The sequence below is a fragment of the Physella acuta genome, unplaced genomic scaffold, assembly GCF_028476545.2.
Source record: "Physella acuta isolate Inbredline_101_S28 unplaced genomic scaffold, ASM2847654v3 ptg000174l, whole genome shotgun sequence".
In the NCBI taxonomy this organism is placed as follows: domain Eukaryota; kingdom Metazoa; phylum Mollusca; class Gastropoda; family Physidae; genus Physella; species Physella acuta.
Window position 1 is genome coordinate 57,023 of NW_026731693.1, and position 19,054 is coordinate 76,076.

The following is a 19,054-nucleotide window of genomic DNA, read 5'->3' on the forward strand; positions in this document are numbered from 1 at the left end:
TTTCAAATTTTCCCAATTATTACGAGGATGACCAAACTAAATATAATCAGAAGAATTTTGTTTTCCAGATTAAATCAGCAATGCCGGTAAAAATTAAATCTAAAATGTGTTTCCCTCTTCATTCTTTAGGAAAAAAGTTTATAGACAGCTATTTTGTTTTCCCGACAAAAATAAATATATGTATGCGATTATTTTCCCATCGATCATGACGAGCGATTTCAACAGAGCAACAAAAGCGTTACTGTAAGAAACAATAAAACTAAGCTTTTCCATGTGTTTTATAGAATTATACTCACAATGAACAATACACATAAACTACACTATAATAAAAATAAACCGGGAGTGATCTCCTCTAAAGTTTCTCGAAAATTCTAATATAACAATACAGGGAATAGCAAATCGGGATATAGACATAATTTGTAATACATTTTTAATTACTTAATTTGTTTTTAAATGTGAATCTCGTAGAAAAATTATTGCGCCCCAAGTGATCGCCAAATAATCTGTGTATAATGGTGCGGAATATTATTAGTACTTTATAAATTCACATGCGTTTTTTTAGAACACAGAAGTAGCGTAAATTACTACTTCCGTTAAACAGAAATTTCTAAACTTTTTAAAGACGGTGGAGCGTTAGATCTTTTATTTACATGTGAAATTTCATTTATCTATGTAAAACGGTACTCAAGTTATAGGTTTTTGAAAAATTAAAAGGAGAATAAGTTTCCACTTTCGGTAACCGGAAATAGCTGAAAAGGTGATACAGAACTACAAATTTGATATAATACTTATGTATGAAATGTCATCAACATAGCTGTAACTGTACTCAAGTTACCTTGTTCACAGACACGCATACACACATACATACATACACACACACACATACGCATAACTACAATACTTCCTCTATACTTCGTAAACGAGAAAGTAATCGTACATTTTAGAACTTACAACAAGAATCCTATCTTTTGAGCATATACTACTTCGATGTGTTTAAGTTTACTGGATAGAAGGCAAAACCTCTGAACAGAAATGCCTGTTAACTAGCATCAAGGACATATTTAAATATACTAGTATTGTGTGTCAAATATCTGAATTAACAGGCACAAAGTATACAACATTTAACAGCTAGTATAAAGGTTAAAATAATCAAATTTCGATATGTTTTACGATGCAAATTTTTTTTTCATCCAAAATGTAAGAAAAAGTGCATACAAAACCGTATATGAAATTTCAAATATATATTACTGGGTTCATAAATTCTGATTCTGTTGAAATTTGCTCTAGTAGAAAATGGAAGTTGCAATTTCTTGTCAAACATGTCACAGTGATCATCGATATTTCCATCGAGTGCAAATCCTGTTCCTATATTTGTCATACTTTTCAGTGCCAAGTTTCGCCCTGTAGAGAGACCATAAGGTTTGTAGACAGACAGTACGTTTTGTAGACAGGCAGTCAGGTTTGTAGACAGTTATATTTGTAGACAGACAGTAACGTTCGTAGACAGACAGTACGTTTTGTAGACAGGCAGTAAGGTTTGTAGACAGTTGTATTTGTAGACAGACAGTAAGGTTCGTAGACAGACAGTACGTTTTGTAGACAGGCAGTAAGGTTTGTAGACAGTTATATTTGTAGACAGACAGTAAGGTTCGTAGACAGACAGTACGTTTTGTAGACAGGCAGTAAGGTTTGTAGACAGTTATATTAGGTCGTTCCCAGGCGCCCAAAAGGGTGCGATTTGGCGCTCCGGGCTATCCCGGTAGCGCTATAGCGCATACGTTCGTTTTAAAGCTTGTGATAGAATATGGATAAGAAATAATATTATAGTCGTATTATAGTATTATATTCGTATTATAGTATTATAAACGTATTATAGTATTATATTCGTATTACAGTATTATAGTCTTTCACTAATCTGAATCAGGCGCGTGTTGTAGCTACCTGCAATTGTAGCTACTTGCAATTCGTCGCGGGCCACCCTGGGACTTTCTTTTAACCCCCCCCCCCCCCCCCCCCCCCCGAATAATCGCGGGGACGGGCACGTTAGTGCTATATCAATGGGAATCGCTCTGTTTATGATTTCAAAAAAAACTTCAAAATGTAACTATTCATTATTTTCATATAAAACATATTCTAAGAGATATACATCTCCATAAAAGAAAGTTCTTATAAACTACTCTCAAGTTTTTGAGAGTGGTTTTATGCCAAAGCTATAAAATTATATTGCCCGACTATACTGTCAATAGCATAGTAAAGACGCTGGGTTCACATATGCAAAGTTTGGAGAACAACCGAAAACCGATTCGGGGGAGAAGTGTGTTTAAAACCCAGAGGTCACTAAGGATTAAGTAAGTCAAGCATTGCGAAGCGTTTGGTTGTAATATGAACATACCCGAAAGTATAGCCGTAATATTTAAAAAAGCAAATTTAGTATAATATCTACAATTGTTTCAATAGTATTGTCATTAGACGAATGTAAGAGTGTTATATAACTTAAATAATCTTTTGTAAAGACATGATCGGAAAGTTCAATTCTCTAACGCCATCCGACACGTACTCAATTAAAACATTTTCATTAAATCCTTACCTCCACTCACGTATATTTCACAAACAAAAGACTTTGCTATGAATTGTATTTTAACATTGTTGACCAGATCCTCAAGTTGAAAATATATATCAGTAACTTGCCCCTGTGTGTAGGTTACATGTCTTAGTATGTTACATTCTTTAGATTCCTTCAAGAATTTCATCATCGATATTTTAAATGTAACTAGAGGGGAAAATGGGATACTAAATTATATATATATATATCTATCTATTAATATATATATATATATCTATTAATATATATATATATATATATATATATATATATATATATATATATATATATATATATATATATATATATAAGCATTTATGAATAAATTATATATATATATATATATATATATATATATATATATATATATATATATATATATATATATATATATACATACATATATATGTATATATATATGTATATGTATATGTATATATATATATGTATATATATATATATATATATATATATATATATATATATATATATATATATATATATTTATTTATTTATTTATAAGAAATATTTATGTATTTAGTTATATGTGGTCGAGTGGTAGAGTATACAGCAGATAACTTGTAAGTTTACGACTTTGAGACACGTTCCGTGAGTCAAGCCAACACTGATGGGTACCTTGGTCACGTTTGGTAGTCATTGTGGCAGGGCAAAGTTTTCGGCTTTGTTTATTACTTTGATCTTTGTTTCTTATTATCGTTAGTGTTTCCTTAAACCACAGTCGGGGGATTATCGTCCTGGGGGTATACCGCCAGTAGATTATCTATTTGATTATATCCCGGGGTTGTGGTACACGAACGATTTACCTTAGCAAACTATCTCCTCTTAACCCGAGGTCATAGATGAAGGTAAATTCCAATTCCCCCATGGGTATTTAAATCAAACTGGAATTCAACTTACTATACATAAATATTGGCATCTATATTAAAAAAAGCAGATTCCGCTTCACATCTAGCAATCCATTGGCAGACGACTTATCTTCTTCTTCGTTCTTAATTTTTTGTGTTGGAAGGGATCCCCCTCCAACACAACTAAGGATACGTGTCAATTGGTTATGCGCCATTGAGGCCATTGACTCCGATTTCTGCTTTCTTTTTGGATTGGCTTCCATAGCCTTTATCCAACCAAAAATAAACTGCAAGGCAGTAGTTGTTTGATTTAGGAGTTGTCTCTCCTAGAAGACCGGCTGTTCCCAGCTAACGAGCCTCATCTGCCCGAGGGTTCGAACTCGAGACTTTTCGGTTTAGCAACCATGAGCTTTACCGACTCGACCACGACGAGTTAGAGTTTATATTTTTCTTGACTTCGCCATATGAAGGATTAATGTCATCAAGACTATGCCCAGCCGACTTTACTTTCCATATTTGAATATAAAATTATATGTAATTCAGATCTCGAAATGTTTTAGTAGAAAAGTCAAACCAACATTACTAATTACGAAGTTAAAGCTTACTTTGGTTCATGTATTATACTTGCTATACTTATTACAAAAGGTGGAGTAGCAAACCTACCACGAGAAATAATTTGAATCCATTCTAATTCAAATGCTTGCTTCCATATTATGCTGAATGCTTCAATATCTGAACACGTATCGTTTTGCGAATCTGTCAATTCTGGAACCGCTGGTGTTAGGATCACGCCATCTTCTAGACTCGCAAGGTTCACTGGATTTAAAGCACGTTTGATCAGAACCATTGTCAAAATCTCTAGACATTTGCACTATTACAATGCATCATTTATGTTCCTTATAAGATAAAGTGGTGAGATATTGCGAAAACAAAAATCACTCAGCAATGTCCCGGATGTTTAGTAAAATTTATAAAGTAAGTGGACTCTTCTGACTACTAAACTTTACTTACTATACTTAAAACTGTAATCATTAACTTTCTCAAACATAAACCTAAAAAATACAAAAAACAGGCATTTTATAGTGTAAATACGATAGAAAGGAATAGTTTAGTTTTAAATGCAGGCCTATAGTTTATACGGAGAAAAATGTCGAATTATTAATGTCGATTGCCTAGAATTCACAAATAGTGAAAACGTTTTCCCGTGTTCATCACGTGGAGAGATACGTGACTATTTAATACACCTTACTACTAAGATGTTTGGTGTTTGAACTCAGTAACGGAGAAGTATATACGTGTTAAAGTGTTGTTTTTTAAATAACCATAGCGATTGCATTGGGGGTTAAGCTTGGATTTATGGAATTTCTAAAGAATTTCTTCGTTGAAAGAGAGTGTTACTTAAGTGTCCAAACGTACTTACTGTACTGACACAAAGGACCAAACCAGCCTACGTCACACCGAGAAGCGTTCAAACATGTGCCCATGTCGTCACATTGGTTGTTGATACAGTGGCACTTGAGCCGGCAAAAAGGTCCAAACCATCCAACGTCACAGCCTGAACATAGTTAATAAATAAATCTAAAAGATATACTTATAAAAGCTAAAACAGTCTTATATATATATATATAAATATAAATATATAAATAAATATAAATTTATATATATATATTATATATATATATAGTATATATATATATATATATATATATATATATATATATATATATATATATATATATATATATATATATATGGTCGCTGAAATAGTCAGCGATTTAATAGAACAATACTATTGGAATAGTTAAACCATTCTCACCAAACATGGGGCCAGCACATAAAGACAGCAATAGCAGAATTCTCCAAGACAAGCTGATATGAAAACCCATCTACGATTTTCTCTCTGTATCAAGAGTTAATCATCCTATAGTCTTAGATTTAATGAGTGCGATTGTATATTTTTCGTAGTTTACAATATATTTTAAATAAATGTTCTAAGTAATAAGATCAGCTTAATGCTTACAATAATGTGCGTAGTTAATTACTAAAAAACTTAATAAGTAAAAACCTAAACAGATCTTGTTGTTTTTTTTCTTCTATTCTCTAGGCTAGGTCTCGATTTAGAACTAGAACCAGATCTAGATCTAGATCTAGATCAAATATGTAAATATCAAATAAAACGTGAACACATATAGATCTAGATCTAGTTAAATATAGACAGAATATATTTTGAGATAAAACTTGCTAAATAATAATATTCAATCATAGTTGGTTTCGTGGCCTTTTTAGGATTAGTTAAAGTCGAAATCGTGTTAAAAAGTTAATACCAAACGTAAACAATAGCTTTATTTGAAGCAGATACCTTCTACGTCCAATGCGAATGCAAATTGGTGCAAATAACAATAACAAATTACTAAGTGCGAAACGCATTTATAAATAAAAATTTTTTACTTTCCCTGAAAGTGTATTTTAAGGAAGTAATTAAAATATAATAGAAGTATATTAGGTCACTTTTGGTCCTTGGAGCGTATTCTTGGCGGAGGAGCGGAGCAGGATGCGCAAAGGTTATATAGCAAAATACTCGGGATGGTGAGGAGCCGCAGGGACAATGAAATATAGTAAAATACTACGCCAACTGGCGCAGAGGGGATGGTGAGGAGCGAAGGGGGAAGGGACAATGACATATAGTAAAATACTACGCCAACTGGTGTTGGCGGAGGAGCCGTAGGTACAACGAGATATAGTAAAATACTCTATCTCTTTGCGCAGCGGGATGGTGAGGAGCGAAAGGGAAGGCGCAAAGACATATAGTAAAATACTCCCCCACCCTAGGGTGGTGGAGGCGTGAAGGGTGGGTCACCTTCGGTGACCTTGTGACGTAACCCATTTACCTTGTGACGTAATCAGTGACCTTGTGACGTAATCATTGACCTTGTGACGTAATCAGTGACCTAGTTACGTAATTTTAATGCGTTTTTTAATTAGTTTTAATGAGTTTTTTTTAATTTGTACTTAATATTTATTAACGAGTTACGTAATTTGATACTTTGTTTGTATTTTGTTTGTTTATTTTTATTTTTAATTTTAATTTATTATTTGATTTTAACTTTTTAAATTTTAAATTTTAAATTTGTTTTGTATTTTTTATTAACTAGTTACGTAATTTGATTTTAATTTTTAAGTTTTTTAAAAAATTTTTTAAATTTTTAAATTTTAAATTTGTAATTTTTATTAACTAGTTACGTAATTTGATTATTTGTTTGATTTAAATTGTTTTAATTTGATTGTTTACTTGTTGTTTATTTGTTTGAAATTCATTTTATGTAGTTTGATTTTAATTTTTATATTATCCAGACACAACGCTAACGTATACTTTGTGCCCCGACGTCCATTAGCCACAGCTGTTACTCATTACCAACACCTGTTACTTATCGATCCGCCCGTGTGAACCTCCCCGGCGCTGCGTGTTTTTGAATGTGAATGTATTGATCGACCCGTGTCGAATGCGTGTATCCATTAACCATCAGGCGACAGCTGTGCATCAGTTGTGCAACAGCTGGTACCCACACACGCATCAGCGATTTATGTGGGATTCGCCGAAGCAATCACCGCAGGGGTTATGGTAATTAAGCGAAAGAGCTAAGTGGTTAACCGCAAAGCGACCCGTTAAGTGTGGTAACAGCTGTTACCACTTTAATGGTTTTTACCACTCGGGTTGACAGCTGTCCAACAGCTGGTCCCGCAATTAGAGGCGCCTCCCGGGCTTTTTGCAATTACCTTGTTGGGTTTTCTTGTTCTATTACGCTACACGTATACACATTCACATATTACACACTAAAATTAAAACAAAAGTCTTCTTATATTTGATTTATTTATTAACGTTTTTTCCAAGTCATCAAAGGCTTTTAAAAATATCACGGTGTAAACTTAACAAGTGTTCAATACATATTCGATTATAGTAATATGGGTGAGAGCGTGGTGAGTAGGCGGGTGAAGGGGTGAACAGGTGGTTGAAGGGTGAGCAGGTGGTGTGAAGGGTGAAAGGTGGGTGATGGTTGAGAAGGTGGGTGAAGGGGGAACACGAGTAAGAGTAAAGGATATATAGTAAAAGACTCTACCTCCTGAGTGAGGTGGGTGAGGCGGCGGATTTTAATTTTAATTTTTTATTTTATTTTTTCATCATCTGTTAACTTTAAGGTTCTATAACTCTATATATTTAAATACATTTTTTGATTCAAACGACTTGGTACATTTAGTTCACACGTTTTAAATATTTTTTTAACTTAACAGCCTCGAACTAAAATGATTTTAGGGTTAGGGTTAGGGATAGGGATAGGGATAGGGATAGGGATAGGGATAGGATTAGGGCTTAGGGTTAGGGATATGATTAGGATTAGGATTAGGGATATGGTTAGGGATAGGATTAGGGTTGGTGTTAGGGTTCTGTGGTTGTAAACACACGCAAGCGCAGCCGCAGTACCATCGAAAACATCGCCGCGATGGCAAGTCGTAGTTTCTCTCCATTGCGCATTCGTATCTTATTCCGGCTAGCATCGGCCTTAATAAAAATCAAGAGCTAGCATATGTATGGGCACGTGCTTAATGCCCTTAATTAAAAACTGGCCACAAAGACCCAATCAGCATGCTCGTGAACTCAATAATTAATTGAGTTAATTTTAATAGGAGCTACTGGTTGTTTCCTAGAGGTCTTACACAGGGGCGTAGCGAGGGGGGGGGGGGGCGGGGGTGCGGATCGCCCCGGGTGACACCATTTAGGGGGGTGAAACCAAGGAAAAAAATAGCAAAATATATAGAGAAAAACTCGAGGGGGGGGTGCAAATCGAAAGTTTGAGGGGGGGGGGTGCACATCGAAAACTCGAGGGGTAGGGGGTGCAAATCGAAAGATTGAGGGGGGGGGGGTGCAAATCGAAAATTTGAAAGTTTCTCCCTGGGAAAGGTCTCTATGCCTCTGGGGAGGTGACACCATTAAGTGCCGCACCCGACCTCGCTACGCCACTGGTCTTACATAAGCAGGCTGTTAAGGATAGAGGGTGAGGAGATTGTGTAGGAGGTAGGTAGGAATCCCGAGTTAGTAGCTTGTCTGGTGAGAATTAGGGGTAGCACATTAGCTGCTTGTCAACGAGGTGGAGGGGGTTGAGGTGGGGATCTCGCGTTAGGGGTTGTTCTAGGGGGAGGGGTCCCATGTAAGCAGCCTGTCTAGTTGGGGAGGGTCCCACGTTAGCAGCCTGTCTAGATGGGGAGGGTCCCACGTTAGCAGCCTGTCTAGTTGGGGAGGGTCCCACGTTAGCAGCCTGTCTAGTTGGGGAGGGTCCCACGTTAGCAGCCTGTCTAGTTGGGGAGGGTCCCACGTTAGCAGCCTGTCTAGTTGGGGAGGGTCCCACATTAGCAGCCTGTCTAGTCGGGGAGGGTCCCACGTTAGCAGACTGTTTGTGGGCCCCACAGTAGGAAAACCAATCGATGTTGTTAAAGCTTTATAAGCGAGTGAGTGGTGTGTAACGTAGTTCTGTATATCACGTGGCATGTGGACACCACGCAAACCCGACATCAGATGCTCACTAGCCAACCAGAGAGAGTGGCGTAGAGAAATAGGAGAGGGGGAGGAGAAAAGTGGGAGAGAGTGAGAGTCCTGAGGCGTAGCTAGGGGGGGGGGGGGGGGGTAGGGGGGGTACATACGTCCCCGGGCGCCGACCTTAAGGGGCGCCAAAGTGGGTTGTAAAAACAAATTAAAATGCCATTTTAGCTACAATTTTGCATTATAATTAGTTTGATGGGGTTGCAAATCGAAAGTTTGAGGGGGGGGGGGGTGTGAAAATCGAAAATTTGAAGGGGGTGCAAATTGAAAATTTGCTACCGAGAAGGGCGCCAAATTGATAGTGTTTCCCTGGGCGCCGGGAAGGGTCGCTACGCCTCTGTGGAAGTCAGAACAATATGAAAGTAAAAAACCTCTTTCATTGTAAGAAGCGGCCCCGTGATTGAAGCGAGAGGGACGATTATAATAAGCAGAGAATCGGGGCTGTTTTTGTCATGATTTGGCAATGTTGATTTTTGTAAAGATGGATTTTATCAACAAAGGAAAGATTTTATTTTGTGAGCGTCGAGTGGAAGGATTTTATTGTAAAGGCAGTAATTTTAAAGTACCATAGGTGGTTGGTTAAATTAAATATAAGTTTATTGAGGAAGGAGGCGGTGATGTTTGTCTAAGGTTTGTTATTTGTTTAAAGGGGTTTGGGGAGAGCAGAATAGAGATAATTAATGTGAGAGGTATTTATTTTAGTAATTTAGTATGGCGCTTTATCATGAGTAGCTCCTTTTTTTTAATGCGGGTTATGTTTGTGTAGAACATCAAAAGAAATATAAGGGGTCATCCATAAATGACGTCACGCTTTTTTAACGATTTTTACCTCCTCCCTTCCCTCCGACACACATTTCGACACAAAAAGCCAGACCCCCCCCCCCCTAAAATGACGTCATACCTCAGCCTAAAACCCCTCTCAAAATTGTTGTTGAATTTTTCTTAAAACATCAATATTTTTCCAAAATCTTGTAAGAACTCTGTCTACATAGAGTATTTTGATCAATTCCTATTGCAATTTATTAAAACAGTTTTCTAAAACGCAAAATAACGGCTAAAACTCGTTTTCTAACATCGCTTTTTTATAATGCAAAAAAGTGACGTCACACCATCTGACCCCCCCCCCCCCCCCCCCCCCCCACCTTCCCGAAGACTATTCATTTGATAATAAATAGACAATAAGCTTCAAAGAATGTTTTTCTTTTTTCTGTATTTCTTTCTTTCTTTTTCTTTTCTTTCTTTATTTTTTGTTTTCTTTCTTTATTTCCATTTCCATTTTTATTTCTATCAATCTTTATTTCAATCCAGCTTTCTTTAATTTTTTCTCTCTCTCTCTCTCTCTCTCTCTCTCTGTCTGTCGGTCCGTTCAACCAACTGTCTGTCTGTCTGTTTCTCTGTCTGTCTGTCTGTCCATCTGTCTGTCCGTCTGTCCAGTTGCCCAACCCATTTTGCATTTTTTATTGATCTTGTACATTATCCGCAGCGGTTAATCATCCCCACTCGTTTTCCTTAATGTCATTGATTCCTTACCCATCCACAATTTACGTTTTCCTTAATGTCGTTGACTCCCTTACCCATCCACAATTTACTACCCTTCCCTTTCCAACATCACAAAGACCATTTTAGCTGTTTGTTGTTACATTTAAGGATTATGGGTTGTGGAGTGTGTTATCGGTTGTGGATTATGTGTTATAGGGTTTTGGTTGTAGTTTATTTGTTATGGGTTTTTTTTGGGTAAAAGAATAATTGTTAAAGGTAATTCGTAAAGGGTTATGGGTTATGGGTTACGGGTAAGTGGTCACGTGAAAATGACGACAGCGGTTTACGGGTTATGGATTATTGCAATATGTACTTTTTAATGGGTTATATGTTAAAAGGTAGGGTTTATTGGGTTATGACTCTTGTGTTATGAGTTTTTGGTCTATGGACTATGGGTTGTTTGTTTTGCATAGTAACTAGCGGGCTAAGGTTTCTTTCAGTTAAAGACTATAGATAAAGGTAAACATAGAGAACATTTAGGACATTCCTTTTAAACTTTTATTGATTTAAAAAAAATATTTGTGTTCATCTGATGGAAACTTTTAAGCTTTAAAACATAAATATAGCTCTTCAAGGAATTTTTTTTCTTCGATCTTGCCTTTTATTTTAAATTTTATTTTAAGTACGCAAAATGAAAATTGTTTTAAAACACTTTCAATATTATTTTTTTAACCCATACATTTAAACGATGAGCACTTTAAACATCTAACACTTGAATCCATACAAATATTGTTTTTTTTTTTATTTCTTGGTATTCCACGACAAACATTTACAAACATACATACAGAATTGAACTTTATATATTAGATTAAATAAATGTACAAACAATGAATTTTAAAACAATGCTTTGAAAATAAAATAAAAACAAAGACTTATGAAGTTTTTATTGTAAACAATTTTTTTAAACAAAAGTTGGGTGATTACCCAACACTGACACAATTTTCGTATATATCAGTCCTTATATTTAGTATGATTAAAGCTTTGACACAGTTGAAGCTACTTTAACACTTTGCATTCATTACAATTTAACTAAATCCAAACTCGTTTAAGCAGTATCTTATAGATTGAGATGCTGACACTTTTTTTTAACCTGAGACAAAGCCTAAACATCAGAGGCAGAAACACACCCGTCTTCATTATTAGCCAGATATCCAGTTTAAAACCAAAGAAAACGTCCGAGAATAAATAGAATTAATAGAATCTTGCTAGGTCGTGTCACCTGTATCCTTCAATGGCGCTGATTCAACAGATTCCTGTGATTTAAAAATTACCAGAATTCAGCAAGGTTAAAATCACTCCAATCATTTATCGCCATAACACTATTATAACTCACCTGTCTATCCAGTTGGATGATTTATATCTATGTTTATATATGTATTAGTTGGTATAGCGAGTTTGGAAAATAAGCAGAATGTCTATAACTTTAAAACACTCAATTATGAAGGGAGAAATATTATTTTAAAAAGAACAGTATAAACCAAATTTTATTTGAAAACGGTAATAAATAGTTAAGATTTATTTGAAATTAAAAGCACACATTTAATTATGCAATATGTGAAATTTGATTATGTAGATTTTTTTTTTACTCGGGAAATAATTAAGTTAAAATGCAAACTAGGCGACTATTCAAATAAGACAGTGATACTGATTAAAGAATGTTGTTCATTAGAATGTATTTCTATCTTCCGACTATAATTTAAACGATATATGTATTTGTCATTTCTGATGGGTTCCGACAATATTATGAATTGTATAAAGTAATGCTTGGCAAATCATTCAGTTCGAAAATACGAAGGCATTAGCTGTCTATTAAATTTCATTAAGTGATGAAAACTTGAAAAATGCAGAAAACTATTGTGTCGGCCAAATAAAATAGAGCGGGAGTGATCTCCCCTAAACTTTCTCCAATGCAACTCGGGATATAGGCATGATTTTTAAACAACTTTTGTTTACTTAAACTTTTTAAAATTGAATAAAATCTCGTAAAAAAATGAATTACGCAACAAGTGAACAGCGAAAATGTATGTATCACTAGCCGTCCCAGCTCTGGCTTCTGTGAAAAACCTTTCTCTTAAAGACCATTACCTGTGTGTTTTGTAATTATCATAAACCCGGCATTGCCCACCCAAACCACAACCAACCAAAAACAAAACAACAAAACGCAAACATAACGCTAACACAATTACAAATACAAACGAAAACAAAAACCTAACAACAAACCCAACCACAACCACAAACACCAATACGAACACAAAGAAAAAAATAAACGAAAAAGCAAACGAAAACAAATTAAATCCAAACGCAAAACCAACCACAAACACAAACACAAACCCAAAGAAAAAAACACAATCGAAAAAGCAAACAAAAAGAAACCAAATCCAAACGCAAAACCAACCACAAACACAAACACAAACCCAAAGAAAAAAACACAATCGAAAAAGGAAACGAAAAGAAACCAAATCCAAACGCAAAACCAACCACAAACACAAATACAAACACAAACCCAAAGAAAAAAACACAAACGAAAACAAAAAAAGAAAGAACAAAAACGAACCAATTCAAAACGCAACCACTAACGAAAACCCAATCTAAACACAAAGAAAACACAAACGCTAACATAAACGCAAAGTGCTCACAGTCTAGCCCGGGGCAAAATCGCCTGTTTCAGCTTAATAAACGACTATAGTACCCAACTTATTCATAGCTTTTTGCACTCACTTAAACGAACGTAGGTGGCAAACCAAACCAAATGAACAATTATAATACTCCAAGCTTAACCGACATTTGCACTTGATCAATCCCCGCTAATTATGTAATTATTTTTTTCCCAACACAAAAACAAAGTAATAAAAAATATTTTTTTTCCACTAATGCAATGCTTTATAAAGGGAAGTAATTGTGTTTTCCTAATTTTTCAAAGGGAAGTAAACGCTAAAGACTAAATATAAATAATTTTCATACATAATTAGAGTTTTTGTAGAAGATGATATTTTTTTTTAAATTGTTTTTAATGAACATGTTGGCAATTATTACTATCAGTTTGAAAAATGAAAATTATTTCCCAACACTTTCAATAGTAATTTTTTGACTCAGATTAAATTTAGACAATGAGCACGATAATAATCTAACACTGAAATCCATCGAAGTATCCACGACAAACACATTTATTTTTACATACAGAATTGAGCTTTACATAATAGAGAAAAAAAGTGGAATATTAGTACTTTATGCATACATTTGCGTTTTCTTTTGAGAAATCTGAAATACTTTCGGTCAACATAAACTACTCAAAATTTACAAGAAAGTAGAACATTAATTATTTTACTTACATGTGAAATTTTGTTTGTCTAGGTGAAACAAGCTCAAGTTATAGGCTTTTTAAAAACTAAAAGTAGACTACAAAGTATATAAATCTAGCTGTAATTGTACTCAAGTTATCATGTTCACAGACATATATATATTATATATATATATATATATATATATATATATATATATATATATATATATATATATATATATATATATATATATATATACACAAACATACGTACACAATTGCAAAATTAAATTTTCCGTGTAATTAGTGTTTTGTTGAATGAAACAAGTACATATTTAGGTTTACAATGTTTTATGTTGGTATGCAGATTTAATACTTTTTTGTGTGGAAGCTAATACCAAGCATACAACGTCTCATCAATCGTTCGCATAATTTGTCAGTTTTGCAATCCCGACTCACCCCGCGTGATTGACATAAATGTATGAATCAGAAAGAAAGAGCAGAGGTTCGGGGCGTATAGTAGAAATTCATTTAGTATGGAAATGTAAATCGGGTGTGCTCGGCGCAGTGGTTTGATTTGCGCAGTGAAGCACAGACATTTTCCAACGGGTAACTGAGTCGTCTAGTATTATATAAAATAATTTTAACCATTTATCAACAAAAATTTAATAAAAATTAGCGTTTTTTGTAGAGTATTTCAAATGATGAGAAGTAATACTTACAATGTTGTAACTATCTTTCACTGTTTCCTCTTCGTTCAGGCTGGATTTATAAAATGTACTTGATGTAGTCATTGTGTCTATGGAGAACAAATTATTTGATTTTAAACTACTTTACATCGATCATTATGTGGAACAAAAATATATTAATTATTAGTCCATTGTTATTTAAATAAGTATTCCTGTTTAAAAATGAACAAGGAAACACAGAGATTGTAATAAAAGAATGTCGCGCCCAAGATGCTTCATAAATCCCCCAAGCGAACGAATAATTCTCGTGTATATTATCCTAAAAAACAATATATACTCAAAATTAATGACCAGCTTCTCGTTGCTCAGAGGCAAAAATTCTAATAGTCCTTGAGAAATGCAGGTTATTAAAGAGTTGTTCATTCCTATTGATCTTAACTCCTAACATATCTAGTTCTAAAATGTTAATACATGTAGATCACTACAGGCAAAAACTATCCTTAACCCTAACTCAAGGGTATACAAAGAAACAGAAATATCTTTTTTTTCAGACAAGCGTCCAATTAAATACTTAATTAGTTACAAAACGACTTCAGTTAAACGTAAACAATTATTGTACTTACTCTTTTTTATATCAGAGAACTCATCTTTACCACAGCATAAGTTTTTCAAAACAGTCCAAACTTCTTCTTTCAGTAGACAGTAGAGAGTAAACATGAAGAGGCCCTGAAGAAAAGAAGTGAAGAATTTTTTGTTTACAAAATATCGTACACTGGCCTCGACGGAATGCAAAGAGCTTTAAATCTAGTGTTTACAAAAGATCGTGAACTATCGACACAGGCCGTTGACTCCGATTTCAGCCTGCTTTTCTTTTTGGGTTTGCTTCGATAGCTTAACTATTCCGATCACGTTGATCCTCCTATGTAATGTAAACGTGAAATGAAAACTAGCATGTAAACTACATAACAAACCTGATGAATCAATTATCTATGTTTTAGAGCTTATAGCTATTTTACAAACTTCATAACTGACCAGCAAAGTTTAATAATAAATCTGCCATGATAATGACAAAATATATAAACGTAATATCTTATGTGCACGCTTTATAACTAATCCGTAATAACTAATACATTTTTCAATCTTTATAACTAACCCTTAGAACAAAAACCTCATTTTTAAGCTTTATAACTAACCCGTAGAACTAATAAATCATATGCACGCTTTATAACAAACCTTAGAACGAATACATCATTTTCATGCTTTATAATTAACCCCTAGAACTAATACCTCACCTGTAGAGAGCTAAACAACGCAAACAGGTATGTGAACACGGTATTCGCTGCTCCGATAGCCATAAACGCAAAGACCCACGTGAGACCCAACAGAACAAACAAACTGACGGCTGAGCGGAAATTTCGTGCCAACCTGAAATAAAATTGAGATTTATTTCACCAATTGTGATTAATCATTCGTAAAATAAAAAGTTATTTTTTTTCGGTTGTAAAATAAACCCACAAAAAAACTTAAAAATAAGTCAATGTGATTAATCAACCTGATTCTAATCCTTTTCTAATATGTTATATATATATATATATATATATATATATATATATATATATATATATATATATATATATATATATATATATATATATATAAAGGTGCATTACATTATTTTAAATAATGTAAATGAAGGTTACTCTGTTTTAGTGGATACACCAATACTTCCCTTTTCCTTGTTTAGCAAACAAGGTCACGCGACTAAAAGTACAACAATCAGTAACGCGTTGATGAAACCCTTACAAATTGTTTAGGTACCCTGGTATGTGGAGCTAGATAGCAGCACCGCGGACGGGTACGCTAATTACTTTAACATATTCTTTAACATTCCACGGTGAACGGGACGGAGTTTTTAATATCCATGACGGAATTTTTAAATGTCATTATTTGCTCACTGTGATGCTGTTAATTTGTTATGAAATAAATTGTAGATATGCCCATTGGGTCAGTAACGTGGCCATCCTAAGTATCTAACATGCAGGAGCTGCTATAATGGACCTCAGGGAACTTATTAATCATTTTACAAAGTTAAAAGCAGAAAAAAATATATCTAAATAAATCTCGAGAAATTTAAAAACAATTGTGTTTGGTCACTGGCGTCACAAGGTCGGGTGTTACCCTACACGTAGACCAAAGGTGTCACCCCATAGCCCCCTACAATTTTGCACTTTCGGTGGGGTGTCATCCCTCTCTGACTTATCTTTTATTATTTTAGCTGTATATAACATAGTTTTGACAGTAAATTTTACAATTTTTTGTCATGATGTTATCCGATGTGGACCGCACCTCTTCCCCCACTTTGTGACCCCACTGTGTTTGGCTAATTAAAAAAAAACATTAACTGTAAGCCTGTAACATTTTATATAACTACGGGGTTGTAGGCATACACAATAATATTGTAGAAATACACAATCAAGACGTATAAAATACATAATTTACATAATATTTATATTTTTGAAAACCCTCCATCTTAAGTAACATTTGATTTCTTCGCTAACTCCATTGTAGCCTACCAGCGGAGAAAAGAGCCCACTGGTAATTTTTGCATAGGGGCCCAAAAATCCTAGCTACGCCACTGTATCGAAAGAACTCAGTCAGAGTATCTAATGGAAAAAAGTCCTTATTTACACGTAAATGTGTCTATGCACGTTTTTCACTTTTGATTGCTTTGGCTTCCAAAAATTTTTTTGTAATGAAAAAAGTCATTATTTACACGTAAATATCTCTATGCACGTTTTTCTCTTTTGATTGCTTTGGCTTCCAAAATTCTTTTTTTTTAAGTAAAAAAAAATCTATCCCTACCATGTTAAGATGACTAATGACTAACATAGTTGTGTACATTTATATGGCGCCGCTGCATTCTTCACACCTCCCCCGCCCCCCCCCCCCCCCCAAGTGTTCATACAATCATAAATTGTTATATATATATATATATATATATATATATATATATATATATATATATATATATATATATATATATATATATATATATATATATGTTTACACGTGCCAAGCGTTCACAAAACAAACAAACCTCTTCGTCGAACTCTCGTTTAAGCTGGTTTGGCCACTGAGCCGTGACAAACGTAGCAGCTGGTGCAGAATCATCAAGAACACAGTGCAGTTGACAACCAGCGTAAAAAGTACGGGTCCAACAACCACGTAGTAAAACTCGGGACGCTGCACCCAACATCTATTCATAGAATTCATTAATGCGTGCACTTTAAAATATTTACATCACAATATGTACATTTATATTTGCATATATAAATATATATATATATATATATATATATATATATATATATATATATATATATATATATATATATATATATATATATATATATATATATATATATATATATATATATGTGTGTGTGTGTGTGTGTGTGTTACGGTCAAAGCAAGAAGTCGGCCAATGCCCAGATTGGCCGGCCAATGCACGCATTGGCCAATATGGCCTCCCATAGGTCTGTCAAAGTCCAAAACTTTGCTTAATTTCATGATCCTTACGGCATAAAAAAAAACCCCAAAATCTGCTCATGATCTTCTCATTCGGACTTTGGCCGGTCGTCCCTAGCCAGATGATCTTCTAATTAAGACTTTGGCCGGTTCACCATGGCCAGCCCGCGGACTGTCCGGCCAAAGGCCGAAATCAAGAGCTATTTCAGACTTTAGCCGGTCCACCATGGCCAGTCTGCGGATTGGCCGGCAAAAGGCCGAAATCAAGCAAAGTTTCGGACTTTGATCGACCTATAGTAGGCGATATTGGCCAATGGGCGCATTGGCCGGCCAATCCGTGCATTGGCCGACTTCGGGATTTGGCCGTAACATATATATATATATATATATATATATATATATATATATATATATATATATATATATATATATATATATATATATATATATATATATATATATATATATACATATATATATATATATAAAGAGAGAGAGTTTGAGAGTGATAGCAAATTAGAGATATAGAAAGATAATGTTTCTTTTAATAAATGTATGATATATATATATATATATATATATATATATATATATATATATATATATATATATATATATATATATATATATATATATATATGTGTGTGTGTGTTTAAATTATTACATTCCAGAAGAGGTGTAACCATAACTTTCCGTTTTATTCACCCCCAATGTGATGGCGACGATTATTAATGGAAAACCTAGGATTAAAAAACAAACAAAAATTAAACACACATTTACAAAAAAAAATATAAAATAATAATCCTATACGCTTTATATAAACTGAACTCACCCCATCCTGCAACACATGTTTTAAGTAGAAAAAATGTGAAGTGGGTGTTGAAAACGAGAATCAGACAAATAAACATGTAAACAGCGTTTACAGCCATCCAAGCCATTGTCGCAAGTAGAAAATAATGA

The 19,054-nt window shown here is 34.2% G+C and overlaps 2 protein-coding genes across 2 annotated transcripts; both read right to left on the minus strand.

Moving 5' to 3' along the window:
* Nucleotides 1-4,069: 4,069 nt before the first annotated feature.
* On the minus strand, nt 4,070-5,354 carry LOC131936266 (uncharacterized). The gene is made up of 3 exons (XM_059293179.1): nt 5,285-5,354; nt 4,889-5,023; nt 4,070-4,284 (listed from the first exon to the last, which is right to left on the minus strand). Exons 1-3 carry the CDS (start codon nt 5,352-5,354, stop codon nt 4,070-4,072), a joined length of 420 nt encoding a protein of 139 aa, XP_059149162.1.
* A 6,257-nt stretch (nt 5,355-11,611) lies between these two features.
* On the minus strand, nt 11,612-19,011 carry LOC131936290 (adhesion G-protein coupled receptor G6-like). The gene is made up of 8 exons (XM_059293207.1): nt 18,927-19,011; nt 18,759-18,834; nt 17,664-17,822; nt 15,859-15,991; nt 15,190-15,292; nt 14,600-14,676; nt 13,927-13,944; nt 11,612-11,850 (listed from the first exon to the last, which is right to left on the minus strand). The coding sequence occupies exons 1-8, from the start codon at nt 19,000-19,002 to the stop codon at nt 11,803-11,805; spliced, it is 690 nt and encodes a 229-aa protein (XP_059149190.1). The 5' UTR covers nt 19,003-19,011; the 3' UTR covers nt 11,612-11,802.
* Between the last annotated feature and the right edge of the window lie 43 nt (nt 19,012-19,054).

Excerpts from the sequence above, each read along its gene's own strand:
- LOC131936266 (XM_059293179.1), bottom strand. The coding sequence starts at position 5,354 with ATGGGTTTTCATATCAGCTTGTCTTGGAGAATTCTGCTATTGCTGTCT. Across the intron at positions 5,024-5,284 it reads ATGTGCTGGCCCCATGTTTG|GCTGTGACGTTGGATGGTTT; the intron begins GTGAGAATGGTT and ends AACTATGTTCAG. Across the intron at positions 4,285-4,888 it reads TGGTCCTTTGTGTCAGTACA|TGAACCTTGCGAGTCTAGAA; the intron begins GTAAGTACGTTT and ends CTTTAAATCCAG.
- LOC131936290 (XM_059293207.1), bottom strand. The coding sequence starts at position 19,002 with ATGTTTATTTGTCTGATTCTCGTTTTCAACACCCACTTCACATTTTTT. Across the intron at positions 18,835-18,926 it reads AACATGTGTTGCAGGATGGG|GTTTTCCATTAATAATCGTC; the intron begins GTGAGTTCAGTT and ends TTTTAATCCTAG. Across the intron at positions 17,823-18,758 it reads GGTTACACCTCTTCTGGAAT|ATGTTGGGTGCAGCGTCCCG; the intron begins GTAATAATTTAA and ends TTCTATGAATAG.